General features: G+C 38.3%; 1 protein-coding gene across 8 annotated transcripts in view; it reads right to left on the reverse strand.

The window, feature by feature from the left end:
• rap1gap2a (RAP1 GTPase activating protein 2a) overlaps positions 1 to 20,388 on the reverse strand; it is an 80,762-nt gene that overhangs the window by 53,329 nt on the left and 7,045 nt on the right. For 3 of the 8 annotated variants that reach the window (XM_079609208.1, XM_079609206.1, XM_079609222.1), the window contains exon 2: positions 5,061 to 5,096. The exons of 1 other annotated variant lie outside the window; for it this stretch is intronic. Coding sequence is in view for 4 of the 7 variants with exons in the window: in XM_079609218.1 (XP_079465344.1) it covers positions 5,061 to 5,096; positions 17,479 to 17,492 (50 nt within the window). In the remaining 3 variants the exon portion in view is untranslated. Of the gene's footprint in view, positions 1 to 4,040; positions 4,080 to 5,060; positions 5,097 to 17,478; positions 17,552 to 20,388 lie in introns of those variants that run through there. 4 more of the 8 variants (XM_079609221.1, XM_079609220.1, XM_079609218.1 and 1 more) reach the window with 3 other exon arrangements.

Below are 20,388 nucleotides of genomic sequence, written 5' to 3' on the forward strand. Positions count from 1 at the left end.
GCTAACATATAGCTATCTCTCTTTCCAGGTATCATAGACCTCCTTGGTTGGTCACATGACCGGCATACACCTTGGGGGGCTTTAAGTGTGAATCCAGAGCAAAGACAAATGAAGCGAAAACAACCTTACTACACCATCCTCCACCTTCCCTTCTCCGTGTCTTTATCCTTCTTTCTCACCCTGATCCCTTTCGGAAACTCATCCTGTGGAGCCACTGTCCAGCGCACGCTCATCAAAATTAATTTTTCCAAGCTGCCTGACACCACTTCAATCAATAAAAGGAGTCCTTGACACTCTTATCTTTCATGTCACTGAGGTGGTTTTTAATTTTCTACACACTGTACATGCACTAAGTCTCCAGGCTTTGAGATGTCAGCGGATTTTCGACGGATGTGTGGAAAACGGAAAGACTTGTGGCTATGAGATGAATTCAAAACAAAAGCAGACTGACAGTTCACCCGGTGAGTGTCACATCCCAGAAGGGTTATGTGGGATTTATTCATCCAATATCGCAATAACCTTCCACATCTCAAGGACGTTCGGCCCTTAAGTGAAATCAATCAGGGCAACAAAAAAGAAAAAAACATAAAAGGACTAAATCTAAACGCTCCTTTAAGATCTCCGCTCAGGCCCGCCGGAGGTCTCTTAGCCCTCCAATTCAGACAGGAGAGAACCATGAGCTATCCTCCCAGTGGGCCCTAGGCTTCTTTATGGCCCTTAAAAGCCCCATTAAAATCAAGCTGCCAGATGGTGCCCTTATCAGAGCCGTCAGAACGTTGCAATGGGGGCAGAGTAGTAAATATTTGTCAGGAGAGGAGGGCAGCTGCTTCTGAAGACAGATTTGTGGAGGAGTCATCGTTGTACACGAGTCCGCAACGCCGCAACGCCTTCTCGGACAGATTTTGGCACTCGCCGTGTGTTTGTGCGAGCGAGAGAAAGCGAGAAACGGAAAGGTAGGAGGTGAAGAGAAATAATCATTCTACAGTTGGTGATAATCATTAAGCATCTGTAGCTGTGGGTCTAATAACAATAACACAAGCTGTCTCGGGCCGAGGCGGTGCCAAATGCCACCGTCATCCAAAACAGCTGAGCAGGGAATAGCCAAACTATTCCACACAGTCACATTTCAGCGCTGTCAATCAGCGCCAGATGTTTTCAAAGCTAATGATGAACACAGTAGCTTTCATTATGTTTGTCTTTCTCATGGCAACAAGGCCTCTCGTAGCCTGGAATGCTCTACCGTCTGTCTCTGATGTATTGCTACTCTATTGTCATGACCGTAGCCCACGAGAGACTGTTTCACATTGTCAACATGCTGAGCCCTATTCTTCACCGCCTACAAATGATGCGACCCTCTTTCATTAAGTCCCTCGTTCAAAAATAAAGACATTGAGATGATACTATTATGTAAATAACCACATTTTGAATGTGTCAACTGCGGTCTAACGTCACCCTTCACACCAAACACCTGTTAAATGAGTTTCGTTTCATTGTTTAATTTGAAATTCAACATAAAATCTATTACTGCATCTATTAAAAGTCAAACCACAGTAATTCACTTTATAAATTGAAATTACATTATTGTTAAACCGGAACGAGTTGAAAACAGCAGTAATTTATTTAAAGACAATAAAAGTAATGAAATTATTAATTTTAGTTAAATTTAAATATTATTAAGCCTCCTAATAATCGTATAGTAGTATAATTATTATTATATGTAATATATTATATTATTAATTAAAATACTACATCATAGTAATAGTATAATAAAAGCATATTAAAAATTACAATATTATTATTGCACCGGAAATATTTTTCAATATTAATAGTGGTAGTATAATTATTATTATATTTAATATTATATTATTATTTCATATATTATATAGTAATAATAAAAAAAATCATATTAAATGTTGCATTATTATATGCCTGCATTAACAGGTAGTGCACAGTGCTAGCAATGTTAAATTCATGGCATGGGTTCAATTCCCAGGGAACACACAAAATTATAAAATGCAGACCTTGAAAAGAAGGGGGGGGGGGGAAGTATATGTATAAACTATGTCCTCTTGAAAGAAGCAAACATTCAAGAACACTGCCCTCTAGAGGACAATTACTGAAAAAAACTGATTGTGTATGCGTTATACATTCATCTCTGCTGCCCTCTAGTGCCAAACAAGTGTGAGAGATCACGGACACTTATAAAGATATTATGCAAGTGTATGCAAATTATTCTCACAAATCCTTACAAAAAAAGGTCTAAATTGGCCCCAAGGCACACAAAGCAGGTTATTTGAATGAATAAACAGATTTTTAGTGTATAGAAACTTCACAGAGTTTTTGGGGGAAACGAGTGAGATTCATGTACATGTGAATGAATGACTGAAGGGTTAATTACTTAACATGCTACATTAAAAGTGCAAAGAAAAATATTGCAGAAGGTCAGAGCGGAGATAAATTTATGCTCCTTGACATTTAACATTTTGGTAAGAGAGCAAACTCATCTCCATATACCGTCTGGAGTCATGCGTGTTGTTGCTCTCAGTCTCTGTTCAGTGTAATGGGTAATTGTGGGTTTATGCCTCTAATTGTCTCCTGTAGGACTACAGGCATAATTGAGACAGCTGCAGATGTGGCTGGAGACACAGCGCCGTCCCAGAAGACGCCGCATTGAGCAGTCGTACCGCTCTCAGATCAGCCCTATACTCCCCCGATACATGCACAGCAGTGACTCAGTCGGAGCGCTCTCAGTGGTCTTTTCAGTCTAAACAGCCCATTTCAAGTCTCACACAGCAGAAGGTTTTCAGGGGCAGATTGCTGACCCAGGACCAAATTAGTTTATAAATAAAGGACAACAGTCTTTCAGAGTCGCTTAATGTCACTGCCTTCAGCCATTCACAGCACCCCGTAGAACAGGCTGTTGGGTCCAATATTAGATCGTTATGGGGGAGATAATTAAATCACAGGACTGGGGATGGGATCAATTGTGACAGCTGAAACAGCTCTTCAGGCGTCATCTCATTTAGGTGTCAGATGTTTTACCTCCAGTCCTGCATCAAGACAGCAATCTAACTTAATTCCCTGTTTAAACTGGGCATTTATGGTTTACGTAAACACGTGTTTTAAGCATTTTTTAAGGAAGAACCAAATAGAAATCGGAAATACAGGTGAATCTAAAAAAAAATTAATATCGTGCAAAAGTTCATTTATTTCAGTAATTCGACTTAAAAGGTGAAACTAATATATGATATAAACTCATTACATGCAAAGTGAGATATTTCAAGCCTTTATTTGTTATAATTTTGTTGATTATGGCTGTTTTCATAAGAGACTGCTCTAGAGTTGCAGAAGAGATATCAAGAACGTCACATGCTGTGCTTGGATCACTTGCAAGATAATCAGCAAAAGATCTCAATATGAACTCAAAACATTTCTCATTAAATTCTTAAACGATCTATCCTATGCAATCCACATTCATTTTATGGCTCTTACTGTGTCAAATGTTATTTCTGAGGAGAAGCATCTGAAATAAAATCTCTCTTAAATCAGAAATGGATACTCTCATTTACATATTTTATATAATCTACTATATTATAACGTTTTTATAATATAAATATAAAGCATTTATATTCATTAAAATAATATAGAATTATTAAAAATTTGTTATACAGATTACTCTACCGTTCAATAGTTTGGGATCAGTAAAATGTTTTTAATCTTATAGAAAACGTCTCTAATGCTCAACAAGGCTCCATTTTGATAAAAAACACAGGAATAAATCACAGTTTAAAATATATTCAAATAGAAAACTGTTATTTTAAATTGTAATAATACTTCACAATTGAACAGTTTTCACTGTGACGCAAAACTGAGATTTCAGCATCAGTACTCCAGTCACATGATCATTTAGAAATCATTCTAATATGTGAATTTGCTGCTCAAGAAACATTTCTTATTACCAACGCTGAGAAAGACACAAGTGCTAAACAAAATATGCAACCGCAACATAAAATACTCAAGCAGAAACCAGAAAAACTCACCAGATTTTGCGAGGCATCTTACACGTTGCGAGGTGCACCCAAAATACACGGCTCTCTCCTCTCAGCCTCTCCCTCTCTGTCCTTCCATTTCTAAAGCATATGCACATAACACTAAGCTTTATTGAATAAACAAAAGCACCTGCATAAACAGGCAGACACACAGGCCCTGATTATGCTGTTCCTCTAATGTGGCCCTGTCCTTCAGGTGGAGAGAGCCGACCATTCACTTTGTAGTTGCAGATGCGACGGGGGGAAATCATTGGTTAGATTCTGCCCGGCAAAAGCACAGCCACATAGACAACGCGCCCAGACACACCAACCTGTTCTAATACACACACATTTTTTGATGGTCCTTGCATTGTTAACTCATTTCCATGGAGACCAATATAAATAGTAAGCAGTGACATCAGGAATTGTTATTCGTGGCAGAAACACACACAGAGACATGTGACATGACCAAATCTGAAGGTATATAGTAGTATACTGATAGAATTGAGCATGCTGTCCTTCTCACACACACACCACACACACATACAAGCTTAAAGACCACCTGTGCTAATCCACAGCGGGGGGCTTTGATGTCGGTCCGTTTCTGTCTATACCGAGCTCACGATTATTGCCTCCACTCGCCTCTTTCATCCCCGTCTCTCGCCGCCAGACAGGCTGATAGACACTTGAAGGTTGAGACGTTCATAAAGAACAGGCATGAGTGAAGATCTCACACCAAAGACTTCACACAAAGTAGGATTAGCATGGGCACGGGGAGCGAAATGATTGCTGGATCAACGGTAGATGTATTGACTGAATATCCAGGCGCGTCATTAAGGCAGAGATTTAGATGGATCGAGTTTATTCGACACACACACACACACACACACACACACACACACACACACACACACACACACACACACACACACACACACACACACACACACACACACACACACACACACACACACACACACACACACACACACACACACACACACACACACACACACACACACACACACTCACCGGGTTCTCAGGGCGGCAATGCCGGACTTGTCAATCCTGTAGAGCAGGAGAGAAAGAGAAAGAGAGAAAAGATTGACTCAATTAAAAAAATAAAAGACCAAAATCATCAATACACCCTTTGAGACAATAAGATACACCTGCTTTTTAACTTTAAAAAATACATTGTATAATTCCAATAAATAGGAATGCACTCATTATTTATAATTAATAAGCCATAAATGCGGTCAATATGTAAATTGTCATATTCAGCCAACACAAATTCTAACACTAATTCTAATTTAATGCTAAAACTGTGTGATGCTCCAAAAAGGACAAAAACACCATAGGAGTATCATAAAAGTGGTCTGTACGACTTCCCTTATACAAAAAAAGAAGTTTATTCAAGTGTGATATTAGTATAGTTCTTTTAAATAAAAAAAACGAGAAAGTATACTTTCAGTACACTGTTCATGTACTTCTCGTACTTCACAGAAATATACTTTAAAATTGCACTTAAGTATACTTGACTTATACTGACAGAAAAGTTTAAGTACATTTGGCTTATACTTGTACTCTGTCTTTTGATCAAGAAATAGCCTACTTAAGTATTCGAAGTTGTAGCCTATTAAATATTTGTTTCACATAGATTTACATACTGTCTTATAAACTTACATTCAAGTTTATATAACAAGCAGCTTTGGGTTGCAAAGTGCAAAAATAATACATAAATAGTCAACTATGATGTTAAGTTCACTTAAAGAGAACTTACTAATATAGCAGTATAAAACCAAACTAGTAGTTTACTGAGAGTACACTTCAAAGTATCCTTTCATAAACTAAATAATATGTTTATAGTATTTATATCAGTATAAATATTTTCACTTGTAGTATCTCAAAGTTTACAACTACTGTATTACACTTAAACTATGCCTAATTGTATACTTTTATACACTAAAAAGTTGGGTAATTTAGTCCAAAGCACACTAAAAAAGCACACATTTTTAAGTACAAACAACTGATTAAACTTAAATTACATTAAACTGGAAAAAAGTTCCAAAACTTTTATACTAGAATGTTACTACATAAGTAAAGTTTAAGTATATTTTAAGTATACTTTAAGTATACTTAATAAAATGACTATATATTTTACTAAATATCTTGCCCTTTGGTGCAGCAGGATAAACATCCTTCAAAATCGGTTTTGTGTTTCAAAAAAAGAAAGAGTCATATGAGTTAAGAATGATTTAGCAAATATCCTCTAAACAAGCTGGTGTGGTGGGAGATGCAGGTTTGAATTTGGCTTCTCCATGTCAACTGGTAGGCTACAGTAAATAAATTGATAATTTCTAAATCGGATTAAATGGTCTGTCTTTGATCTTGGACGAGTATTTACTCCTATTTAATTTGTTTCTCTGTTCAAATCTATTTTTTGTGTAATTCCACTGAGGCCGAATTACTGCCGTTAGGCCTGATGTGGAGAACAGCATGAGGTTTATCATTTCAGCTAAATGAGTGATGAGCCAAACACATGCTCTAGAAAGTTTATATTTCTGTTTCACATGCAAAAAGAAAAGAAAAAAAACTTGCAGACATATTCAACATTTCCAGTTTCGGAGAACTGTTTAAGGACATCACATTTCAAACATTGTGTCCATTTGAATGTGTGAACATTTACAGCCCAATGACGAAAGAGAGATGTTCCATTCCATTCAGAGAGTCAACCATCAATCATTCACCTTTACCTGCAGCACACACAACTGGATACATTAGAATACAAAAGAAGAGTTGACATTCATTTTCTCTAAGAAACAAGTCCACTGTGCCTTACATTAGCTTCCCTATTATCAACCCAAACCCGAAACTGAAGCGACTAATAAATGTGTATATTTATAAAGAAAGCCAGCGACCTTCACAGCAGCAGGCAAAAAGAAACCAGTTTTGCAAGTCAGATTTTTTATTTGATTGTATTTTGATTATCTGTCTCACTGAAACATGCTCTCTACAATGAAATTCATATTACTCAGAGCAGCCAGTGACACTCATGCAAGCAAAGGTGTGAGATATGAAAGCTGGTATCGTCACGGTCCCCAGTTGTGACGCATCATCTAATCAGTGTGTATTGTTGTCAGACGACAAGCTTTGTCACTGTGCGTCACTATCATTACATCAGCTCTCTGGCCCACCACAAAGCACAGAGGTAGACCACCATTAAAACCGCAACAGTCTGCATGCTCATTGTGCACTGCATAACATGTAAAGAGGTGACGCTAAAAGGTTGCTATATCACTTCTGTTCATCATAGCTTTAACTTAAGATACACCACTGAGTTATTGAATGGCATGGAACACTCATTCTCCCACTAGAATTACATTTGGTCACATACAATCATCTCTAGACATGTGCCGGTATACGGTAATACGATTTATCACGATAATGAACATGCACAATATTGTTATCGTGGGCACTTCAAAGCACCGTGAATAACTATTTATTATGAATTATTCCGATTTTTAGAATACTTTTCCCATCAACTGGTTAAAATGCACAACACCGCAAGAGGAATGCACACACTGATGTAAACAAGCCCAACATGGATAAGAAGCGCATGGCGAAACAAGTGAAGGATACGCGTTGAATGAAAATTCAACTTTCACCCTCTGACAGCAGGTGGCGCTTAACGAACAGCAGAAATGCAGCCATTACCCTGGTAACCCCGTAAACAAAAGCAGCTGTGCTACTTTCTGTTTCTGAACAATATTTAAATGTTTTAAACCGCCATTCAGATTTTTGTATTCGCAATGGTGTTCATTGCAGAACCAAATACTTAAATACTTTTAAAAAAAAATCAAATGTATTTTTATTCACATTTTTATCTGGAGTCTAGATATTGTTTGAAAAAGTTCTGATTATTTATTGTTTGGTCACGCTTTACAATAAGGCTTCATTAGTTAACATTTGTTAACAAACGAAAAATACTACTAAAGCATTTATTAAATCGCATGTTAATTTCAACATTTAATTACACATTATTCAAATCTAAAGTTGTAACTGTATTATTTACCGGACCTGAGCTAACATGAACTAACAGCTTTATTTTTTTTAACTAACTTTAACAAAGAACAATAACTTCTGTAACAAATGTAGCTATTGCTCATAGTTAATGTGTTATTGTATTAACGTTAACTAATGAGACCTTATTGTAAAGTGTTACCTATTGTTCTTTATAATTCTTTTACACTTTAATCAGTTTAAAACGTTTGTTTACGTTATACATTATACATTTGTGTATTGCTTTATTGTATTTAAATGTTCAGTGCTTTTTGTATAAGAAAAAAGTTATTAAACCTATAGTATGACTACACTTTTTTTGCAACTTATTTCAATATCGTGATAATACCGTATACCACGATAAAAGCTTAAAAATGTGATATCGTCACACGCCTAATCATCTCCTTCATCAAAAAAAATTTCACTTGCGTCGCATTGCCCAGCTCCGTCCCTTCAATAGCATCAAAGATGCCGAAACAGTCATCCATGAATTTATTTCATGGCGCCTTGAATACTGTAATGCCCTTTTCATTGGGTCACCAGCTAGCCATTACCAGATTGCAATATATTCAAAACTCCGCTGCAAACATTCTCACCCACACTAAGCGTTCTGCCCACATCACACCTATTCTGTTTGAACTCCACTGGTTAAGGGTGTCCTGACCTATCATATCAAGCAATTACTGCTCACTTTTCAATCTTTACATTACTTGGCTCCCCGCTATCTTTGAAATCTGCTCCTCTCCTAACACTCCGACCCGATCACTTCGGTCTTCTCAATATGGCCTTCTCTCTGTCCATAGCCTCTCTTTCTTGGGTAGATCATTGTCACACCCTAACTCTGAAATTCTCTCCTCTGGTCATTGAATTAAAAATAATAATATTTCTAAATTCAAATCGCAATTCAAAACCTATTTGTTTTCTAAATGTTAAGTAATGTTCTGCTTGACTCTGTGCTGCTGTGCACTACCTTGTCTATGCAATGCCCCTTTTACTCTCTTTGTATTATCTTTCCTGTAATCTGATTGAAATATTCTACTCCACTGTTGTGCTATTGTTATTATTGTCTACCATATTGCGGTCATCTTTTCTTTATTGTATCTCTACATTTTAAAGCATCCTTGAGCAATGGAAATGCGCTATTTAAATAAAACGTATTATTATTCCTTCTTTCCCTCGCCATCCTCACACTCAGTCAAAGAGAATTTCTGTTAACTATTTAGCTCCATGCATACAGATTTTTCCCTCAGATTCTGTGTTCAACAGAGTTCATTCATCAAAGTGTCAGGGGTACGTGCAGAAAATCAAATCCTTCTCCATCCTTTAACCATATAACCTTAATGTTTAACTGAACTAAAGAAACAGAGGGCTCAAATACACAGACCGGCAGTCAAAGAAACCAGGAACAGGTGATCCAATCATCCAACGAATCAGAAACCATGCATGGTAACAAATGAATGAATGAGAACACAGGCAAAACAGGGACAAGGAAAACCATGACAAAGAAACTAACTAAACAATGCAACTATAAACTTAACAAGACATAAACGTGACACAAAGACGAAATATTTCATACTACACCCGTTTGAAGAGCCAAAGCAGAAAGCACTTTGATTCGTCAAAATAATATTATAATAATTATCATCTTGTTAGGAGAAAGAGTTTGCTATTAGATAGACTGTGACAAAAAATGACATAATAAATGATCAACTGTTTTCAACATTAATAACAATAAGAATTATTTCTTTAGCACCAAATCAGTATATTATATTAAAATATCATGTGACGATGATTCCCATCAAGCTGTAATTCCTCTACGAGGAAGTGAACTCTTTTTCCAAGTTGAAATCTCGTAATTACAGTAATTACAAGATGTCGTGAACGCACCTTAAATTGCAATTTTGCCATCACAGGAATAAATTACATTTTAAAATTAAAATAGAATGTTTTTTTGTTTTTTTTCACAATATTACTGTTTACTGTGTTTTTGATCAAATAACTGCAGCCTTGATGAACATAAAATACTTCTTTCAAAAAAATTAAACAGTATTTTAACTGTAGTGTATGTATATGCACACGTCTATCATTTTTACAATCAAACAGTTTTTCTTTTATAAGAATAATTCTAAGAACACACAAAAAAAAAGCTTGGCAGCAATTGAAATCAATTTCAATTTCCTGTCTTTTTTGGAATTTGCCCTTGTAAAGAAAGCATGAGCTTTAAGGCCAATACCAGTTGATTTTCACCTTTATAATGCTGTTAAAAAATACTTTTCTTTGCAACATTTTCTTTTAAAGTGTCTAAAAGATCATTTAGAAAATATATTGAAAACAAAGAAAACAAATAAAAAACACAGAATGATTTACTAGATGGGCAGTTTTACATAGCTTGATGATGTACTCTCCCAAAATAACGTATCTAAATTAAAAAAATGCATCTAAATGGAAATCTATAAAGTGTATTATGTAAATTTAGCCATAGGCCACAATTTGCCATGTTTCTCACTAAAAAGCAAATGATTATATGGAGGGCTTTTTATTAGCAAATAAAAAAGCAGATTTATCTTATTCTACCATAAACTCAAATGCACTGAGCTCAACTGTACTTTACTGAAGCGCAACTTTTGAGTCACAGTTTGAGGCTAGAGAGAAACAAAAAAGTATCCTACCATCCAAAGCCCCCAAATGACACACTTCTTTTCCTCCTGTACATGCTGACCACGGTGATGTCTCTCTCTGTCTTTATCTGCAGTGACAGACAGAAGACTTCACCTCTCTTTCCAGCCTTTTAGGGGAGGCCACCAGGGGGAAGAGTAAGGGACAAGAGGGAAGGAAAGCTGACGCCTCCTCCTACCTGTTTCCCACCCCTAACCCCCCTCTCTTCACTTCACCTCCCTCTATACTTTATAAATGTGTCTGTACGGCTTTTTAGGTCACACCAGCTCCTCATTTTATCCAGCACAGGAAGTACAGCACCATTTATGTAATGACTTTTAATCAATAGAGCCCAATGTGATTTTTAGTGGATGCCTGATAGCATTTTCCCTCAAGTTTTAACTCACAATACCAGACTTATGTGTGAAATTTCTTAAATAAGATCAGTGCCATTTGTTTTGATCTTTTGTAATATGATGCACTGATATATAGACAAAATGTAATATTTTAATTTCTAAATGTGTGGCCAAACATTATTCAAAGACAAAACAATAACGGACAATGACTGAAAGGAACAGAGGAACTTACACAAGGTGACAAACTCAAATACAAACAGATGTGGTCTAATTAGGAACATAATGGAATCACCATGACAACTGATTAATGCAAACAAGAAAGTAGGCAGACAGCAACAAAGAGGAACATAATAAGAGTCCATTAAAACTAAACTAAATCTAAACTGAACATAATGGTGACCTAACGCCCCCCTCCGGAAAGGCAGTAATACATCGATAGGGGGACAGGGAGGGTGGGGGCTCTGGAGGCGGACGAGGGGCTGGCGAAGAACCAGAACTAGGCAGGAGGAAGAGGAACCAGGGCGGAGCAGACGGCGGACGGACCCCTGGAGGAGTTGATGGTGGACACAGCCATGGAGGATCTGAAGCTGGAAGGAACCAGGGAGGAGGCAATGACAGGATAGAAAAGGTGGACATCCAAAGCACAGGTGGTACGAATGTCCACGGCGGAATCGAAGGTGGGAGGAGCCAAGGCAGAGTAAGCGGTCCGACAACCAATGGTGTAGCCGAGAGGTCTTGGGAGACCCTGGTGGAGCCGAGAGCCTGAAGGGACCGGGTGACAACGGAGGTCCTGGAGGGCAGTGTGGAGCCGCAGCGACGAGCTGCCGAGGCATTACCTGAGTGCCGGAGGAACGAGGTGGAGGCGGTATGACCGAGGACCCTGGTGAAGCCGCAGGGAAGGCAGAGTCAGACGGAGCTGAAGGGGTGGAAAGCCGAAGTGCAGCGGAAGGATTGAAAGTACACGGCGCAGGCAGGGTGATGTCCGACCAAGGTGGACCAGGTGGGATGAGGAAGCATGGTGAAGCAGAGGGGACGATGGTCCCGAGTGGAGCCGAGGGAGGGAGGAGCCAAGGCGAAGTCGACTGCTCGACGGGCTGAGTTGGAGCAACGGGCCTAGAGGTCTGAGGTAGAACACAGGAGTCGACACACCTTGGCTAAACTGGGGAACCAGAAGTCCATGGCGGATCAGACCAGGTAAGAGCCAATAGAGGAGCCGAGGAACTGAAGGGTGCCAGCGAAGGTGGTGCAGAGTGACTGACTAGCCTGGGCAGAGGAGGTGGGAGAGGGAGGTAGGTAGGGTGTATTATCCATTGTAATGAAGAATATAAGCTGGGCAATACAAGCAGTGAAAAAGTCTCTAAGCTGGGCAGGACTAGCGGTAAAGAAGGCTCAGGACTGGGTGGAATCAATGGAGGGAGGCTGTCTTCCTCTTCCAGCGCTTCTCTATTTCCCACTGGCTCGTAGGTAGAAGTCGGCGCACACACCTGGTCAGACTGGGCGGCTACTTTCGGCTCCGTTGTGGGCATGGGCGTTTGGTCAGGGTCCGTGGCGTAGATCAGCTTGGTCTCCAGCTCATCGGTGGGTCTGGCTCCTTTCCTGCCATCGGCAAGTGCTCTGGTTCTGCAGTGGCCATTAACGCTGGCATCAGCTGAGGGTAAGCGCACTACAGACATTGGAGGATCGCCTCTCTCAGGGGTTCCTTCTTCCATGTCTGGTAGATCTAGGGGACTATAATAATTCACCCCAGTCCAATAAAGAGACTTCAGTGTCTCATCGTTAAAGTCTGTTTTTGCAGCCAGTTGACAGAAGCAGGCGGAGTACTCCAAGATAGAGAGGGTCTCTCGGGCGAGTTTAATAAACTGTCTGGGCTGCAATATCTATTTTCTTCCTCAATTGGAGGGTCCGTTATACTATCACGTTTTAGTCCAATGATGATAAAGAAGATTCAGGTAGATACGAGTTTATTAAAACAAAGTAAACTCCGTTAATCCACATAAATACGAGACAGCATAACATGCACAAACAATAACGGACCAGAGGTACAAAGGAACAGAGGAACTTAAATACACAAGGTGGCAAACTCAAATACAAACAGATGTGGTCTAATTAGGAACATAATGAATCACCATGACAACTGATTAATGCAAACAAGAACATAGGCAGACGGCAACAAAGAGGAACATAATACAAGTCCATGAAAATTAAACTAAAGCTAAACTGAACATAATGGTGACATCTACACATCAAAACACTTTCAAATACATGACGCATGACGCTAAACTCAAAGCACACCTCCCTATATGTGATGTTTATTGAGCACAGTACAGTAGTGATGCACTTTGATAATGAACGTAGATGTAACGGCTTGAAATTATCACAAATAATTATTTTAATTTCCTCATTCTCAGAAAGCTAGAGAGCTTTTTAAAATGAAGAGAGGACAATTCATGATCGCTGTGGACATGTACTTCTCTCCCGCACCCTTGCATTAACATCCGCTTCGATAATGATTAACGCTGGCATTGGCGGAACATCAATATATGTGGTAATCAGACGAGTATCACTTGAACTTTTCTCACCGGCTTTGTGATTCATAACGAATAGAAAGGGTTGAGATGTTTTATGACTGGTCACAGGCATTGATTAAAAAGGATTTGATCACATACACACACATACAGGCACCCACACACACACAAATGTGACAGACATCATCTATCTAAGTGCATTGGACTTGGCAGACAGAATGCAGTCTGTCAAATAGGGCGCTCCCCACGGCGTGAAGTCAGAAGCTCATAAAGAGATGACTCAGCGTTGGTTGAAATAGCCTGATGCCTTGTCTACCGAACCCCCGACTGTCTCTTGTTATTTACACCTTTATGTAACAGAGAGCAACAAAAGAGTTTGTGCATGAAAGCAAATAAATACTGAAGTAGATATACAAATTTTATATTATTTTGTCTAAATGACAAGGGGAAATGAGCATGTATTTATTCATTATTATTATGTATAATTAAATATATAATTCCAACAGAACTAAAAAAAACAATATAATACCAATATATATGCATCCCTTGTCAGAATAACTTATTTTGCGCTGTATTTTAACAGGCCATTTTGCCTCAATTTACCTTATGTCTGCATTTATAGATCATGTAAGGCTGATAAAAATCTACTGACTTTGAAATTTACTATGTATCTTCTAGCTGTATCCTGAACATTGATACACTATTGGACAGTTTGCCTTTTCCTCTCTAGTTGTGTAAGCAGTATTCCTTCTCTGATAAAGAAGAGTGAAGGGCGTACATGTTGTGAATGAGTTATGAGAGAGAGAGAAAAGGAAAGAGTGAAAGCTGCATAGGCTTAGAAGAACCAGTGCTGCAACAAACTTAAGGTTAATCATACCTTGTAAAAAGAGTGAAAGAGGGAGGAAGGAAGTGGAAAGGGCCCCTCTCTTACACATTTATCTGACTTGGAAACCACTTGTTTCCCGAATCTCAATTTCAAATGTCCTTTGAACTTCTTTTGGCATACATGCAACTAAACTTAGTCCAATAAGAGTAAATGTAAAACTCAATGGAAAATACAATGGTGCTAAATGTTACATATTGGAATAGCACTCTTTGTTTTTTAATGCTTTTACAACAACTGACACAACAAATGGAAAACTCAATCAGATACACAAATGATTACATTTTGACATCACTGCCGGGAAATAATCTGACTTTTTATTAAAGTCTTTGCCGGGTGATTGGTTTGGATGTAAACAATGGGTTATTTCAGGGAGTTTTCAGCGTAACAACGTGCAAGTTAAACAGTGATTGGTTATTGGGAATATTGTGCAAGTTCCTAAGCCATTTTAAGGTTAGGTATACCTATATATAGGGTAAGAAATGCAGTTAACCTTAAAATGTGATTGGTTGAAAAGAATTGTGCTCCAGGACAGATTGGGCAGGACATAAGGCAATGACAACTCATTATTCATAAGTTTCCAACTTGTTGACCATGATTTTGCTGATGGTCCAGCAAACATAAGTCCCAAATTTAACTCCAACCTTAACCTTAACCCTAACCATTAACATTAATCATTGCTGCACCCACTCTGAAATCTCATTGGTCTTTAGTCCTGTTTCTGATTAGCTGTCATTGTGTCAAGTTGTGAAGCCGTTTTGGATACAATCTGAAAACTTCTTGCATCACACCTGGTTGGGACTCCAGGCCTAACTCTAACATCGAAATGCTTCCAGGGGCGCAAGGATGGTGAACCAGCCCAGATCTTTGTCCATTTCACCAAACGACATTAGACTCACGTTAAACCGTCATTGGACTGTGCAGCATATGTTCCATATGTTAGAAAAGTCTAAGCAAGGCGCTTGGCATGATTGTGCTCTACCTAATGGACTGAAGACAGTGTTTTGTGGGCTCAGCAGCCCTGAGCCAAGACTGATGGGGCTGTTTTCCAGCGCTCCCGCTAAATGAACGCCATGCTCTCTCATTAGATTAGTAGGTAGAGAGGGGGTTGTATCACTCGCACACAGCGCTCACACGAACTGGCTCATTAGATCTACTGTCTGGGCTTCCCCTTATCTGTCGCTGGAATCAAGCCGCCAAAACCTGAAAACAGGATGACAATTCTGCTTTGCTTTTATTTCACCTCATTATTTTTTCCCCCTTTATTTCTCCACAAAACCTTCGGGGTTCTACTTTACAATTCTACTTTATACTCTCACCTTCCTCTATTCATTGGATATGCTGTCCTCTCATCGACCTCATCTCTCTCTCATAAGGCCTTCTCACATTTTGACTTCCCGTGCTTGACTTCGTCTCTGATCCACTCATTAGTGATGAGCGGCGCGCTCTCTCACCCGTCTCTGTGCTGCGCGTATGGATTTCGATAGCCGTGACAAAGAGCTCAGCTAGTACACCCACTCACAGCCTGCAACCCGTTTACACCCACCCAACCGGCAAATCAAACACATCCACATATGTGTGTGCGCATACACCGACACTAACAGAAACAAATGCTGGTCTCTGCAGTGCTTCTAGCTCATCTGCAGTCCCTTATGTTTTTGAGTTTACAAAGAGAGATGGACAGCAGAATGTGGTTTATTAGCCTCGTTCATGCTGTCATTAGTCAAAATTAGACGATTGATGATTCTTCCGATGTTCTTTTCTCTTTTCATTTTACACCTTAGCCTTTCCATGTAATACTTCCCAGAGGAGAGGAGAGGAGAGAAGTCGCCCTTCACTCTTGCCATTACAGTGACTCATTATCCATTTAAGTTTCTGCTCATCACTCATTCCCTTCAGCGAATCAAGACAGGGCAGGTACAGAACAGAGGTACGGAGGGGGAGGAAAGAGAGAAAATGAGCTGTGGAGCGACTACGCCGCAAACTAATGAGAGACCGCAGGGGGGGGAGAGAGGGAAAGACACTTGAGAGAAAGTGAGAAAATGAGCAACGGGGAAATGACCGGATGAGTATCACAACAATGGAAGGATGAAGAGAGAATGGAGGACAATAGAGAGAGCAGATGAGGCTGATGCACATGGCAGGACCCACAATAGACTTTGAGAGACATAATTATGCCGTTATGGTGAACTGTGCACACTCTTGCACTGCGGACGGCAACATACAGTTCACTTATTATCACATGCATGCATACAAGTAATCGCACTAGCTCAGCAAAAGCTCAAGCTACAGGTTGCAATAATAACCGCAGTTGTTCGGCAGAATTTTCTGTAATATTAAACCTAATATCATATATCATTTCCTTCTACAACCACAAGGAAATGTGGTTGTGTATTTATTTAAACTGTGTAAACTTCATGCAAAAACTGTTTTGCATCTTTGATGCTTAAAGTCGCTTTCATTTTAGCATTATGCAAGGCTCTTTACGATTGCTCTGTTTGCCAAATCCCGCACAGCCCGTGCAGAATGACTCATATGCATCATCCACATATTTAATTTTTTTCTAAAAATTGAGCCATCGTGCTGAAAACGTCCCCTGGCAGCCACAAACAATGGCATACACTGAGGGAATGAGTCACAAACGCAACACACACACAAGCCAAAAACAAGCTATAACTATTAATTGAAATAGTCACGTAGGTTTTAATGTCACGCGGTTGCGTTTAAAGACTTTTTTTTGTAAGAAAATATGCAAGTTTAAAACTCCATGTCAGTTTAGAGACCCTGATCCAACTCATGGGCACAACGTAAGAAAACAGACACATATACAAACACACCCTAATATATACAGTAGCAGTTTAGTCAGGTCCCACTCAAACCCAAACGCTGCAGTCCATTAGTGTGACAAAATAACCAGGAAATAAGCTCTTGAATTCATATAGCACTTAAATAACCATTAAACATCACCTTACCTTGAATCTGCCATCAGAGGCTCTCAGAACTGAGTAAACACAGCAGTGCTGCATGAAACGACTGGTTCAACACGAGTGAGGAGAGAGAACCGCTCAGAGAAACAGAGGGAGAGAGAGAGAAACAGAGAGAGAGAGAGAGAGAGAGAGAGAGAGAGAGAGAGAGAGGGAGAGGGAGAGGGAGAACAAAACAGTGGAGGGAGGGAAAAGGATGAGAGAATGTGAGCGAATCGTGAGGAGAGAGAGAGATGTGTATAAGAATGCAGGTAGTAGTTGTAGTAGTTGCTATGGCATTTAATACGCTCTGGCCCTCTATGATGGGCTTGTGAGGGAGTGCGGATTATTCCTCAGATGTTAAATTAAAAGAGCCACAAAAGCCAACCTTACAGAAGATTTATGGCACAGGCGAACTCATATACAAAGCTAGAAAGGCATAAGGTTAATAACTCGGGGGCAGAAAGCACCTCTATTGAATTTTTCGATTTAAACGCATCTAAAATTCAACAGATTTATGGCAGCTTATAAGGCCCTTGTATCTGATGCTACTACTTTGGTTCTGTGTTAATTAGGGATGCATTGGTTTTAGAAATATGGTCGTTACCAAAAAGGTAATATCGGTAATTATTTTAGTCATGCTATGGCCAATGGTAAAAGCCTGATATTCAAATTCTGCATTATTATAAAACACTAAACATTTAAATCAATAATTTTAAATGCTACAAGTTAATTTAGGTATCACAAAATTATAATGTACAATATGTAAACGGTTAATCATTTTGAGATTGGCTAAAGATTTCATTTAATAGTGTTCCCAAATAAGTGTTTTTAAAGATTAACTTTAAATGAGTGTGCACAATGAAATGTCCAATGTCAGACGATATTCTATATGCAATATAAAACAGATATCGATGAATTAAAAGAAAAAAAAATTCTACTATCAGCTGATGGTGCCATTATATTATGCATCCCAAGAGTTACATGCAGCATCATAGCGGCCAGTCACGGCAGAATATGCTATACATTTATATTTACTATTTTTATTTATAATTTCATATTTAAAACATACATTTTACTGTATAACATTATTTTGGCAATTGCAATTTCTGTATTAATGCATTTTCTTTTTTTAAATGTATGTATAGTTTTTCACAATACATACATATTGTTTCAATCATGAGGTTTATATAATGTTTATAATTTTTTAATAGTCACATTTAGCAGATTACAGCTGGATAATATATTTTACATGTTGCGACAACAAGCACACTATAAAAAAAAGTTGCTGCCCTAATTTTTTTAAAGTCATTTTAACTTAAATTACATTAAACTTGAAATTAGTCTTAAAATTAGTTGAAAATTGCTTAACTTATTAAGCAATGTAAAAACATATGCTGTCATAACTTTTTGATCATTGAATTGTTTTTACAGTGCAATCGAGCAAATGAAACCTGAATATATCACGCACTGTATGCATTGCGTACATATATCCAAGTACCGGTAAATATATATACATAAGTATATATCCAACTTTCTATAAAGAGTTGGGCGATAATAGTTACACTTAGAAAATAGAAAAAATTATGTCGCCTCTCTGCAGCATCAGAGTAAATAGAGTACTAGCGTCTGTGTAAATGCATCTTCAGCAAAGGAAACAAACAGTTCAGAGCTCAAGTTCTCACAGTAAGCCATGCAATACAACGAGAACATGGATCTGTAGTTTCTTCACATGCAGACACATGTGCCTCACTGGCCAGCATTATAACAGCATGTGGTCAATGCAGTCAGCCACCGCTGGGGTCCAGTCAGATCAATGTCCACACACACACACACAGAACTCTCTCTCTCATCCGCACGTACTGGAGGAACATCAATAATCTGGATTCACGAGCAGTGCGTCATAAATATGAACCATAACTGATGAGTTTTCTAGAAACGTTACAACCAGAAAACCGAATCAACCCCGATCCTCGCTCACCCTGCAATCTTCCACTAAAAGAGCCTGTTGATCATTACCTGGTTCTTTCATTTGTCCGTTTGTTTAGAGCTGTTGTCTCCATCTCCTTCAATCTCTTGGCAGTTTAGTGTTTGAGAGCCATTGCGCCTTCTAATTGGTTCACTTTCTGGGGTTGCCTTGGTAACCCTCTTTGGAAATGTTCTTTGGAGTTCTGCCATAAGGTTTGGTTGAATGAACATATGTATATATAGCATTAACCCGAAAATGACAGCAATTTCACATAAGGTTTCACATTTTATCAACCTGTTCTTTTCCCTGCAATGATATGACCAGATTTTATAGGACTTAAAAATTAGCATATGGCACTGCAATGTTTGACAGCCAGCTAGAGGTGTGACTTCCCTCTGAAAAGAAATCCATCAGCTTGTAGTTTAATTCGAGTGTATATGCCAACAAACCCAATGTAAGATGGGCTGTAGACATGTTAGCAAATAAAAAAGGGTGTGTTTAATCAATAAAATATATATTTTACAATATACTATATTATATATTGTATGCTATCTGTTATACCATTAGTATATTATTTAATATACTATAATATCTACATTACAATATACTAAATACTATATACAATATACTAAAAGAAAGCATATCTTTTTACTTTAGCTTTTAACTCGCAAGTGATGTTATGAAGTATTCTATGTATTATGTTTTCTTATTTTAAATTTACATTTTGTGTTGTTGTATTTTATGTATACTAATGTTTATTTGCATTAATGTGAATACAAATATATTAATAAATTGTTTCAATTATAAATAAATAAATAAATAATTTTGATTTGTTTATCAATATTGAATATGTATATATGTATTTTATTTTTTAAACAAAAACTGCATTATTTTGATGTATATTATAAATAAGTAAATAATAAGTAGGTTACTTTAATTATATATTACAA

Source organism: Phoxinus phoxinus (assembly GCF_949152265.1).
Source record: "Phoxinus phoxinus genome assembly, chromosome: 4".
In the NCBI taxonomy this organism is placed as follows: domain Eukaryota; kingdom Metazoa; phylum Chordata; class Actinopteri; order Cypriniformes; family Leuciscidae; genus Phoxinus; species Phoxinus phoxinus.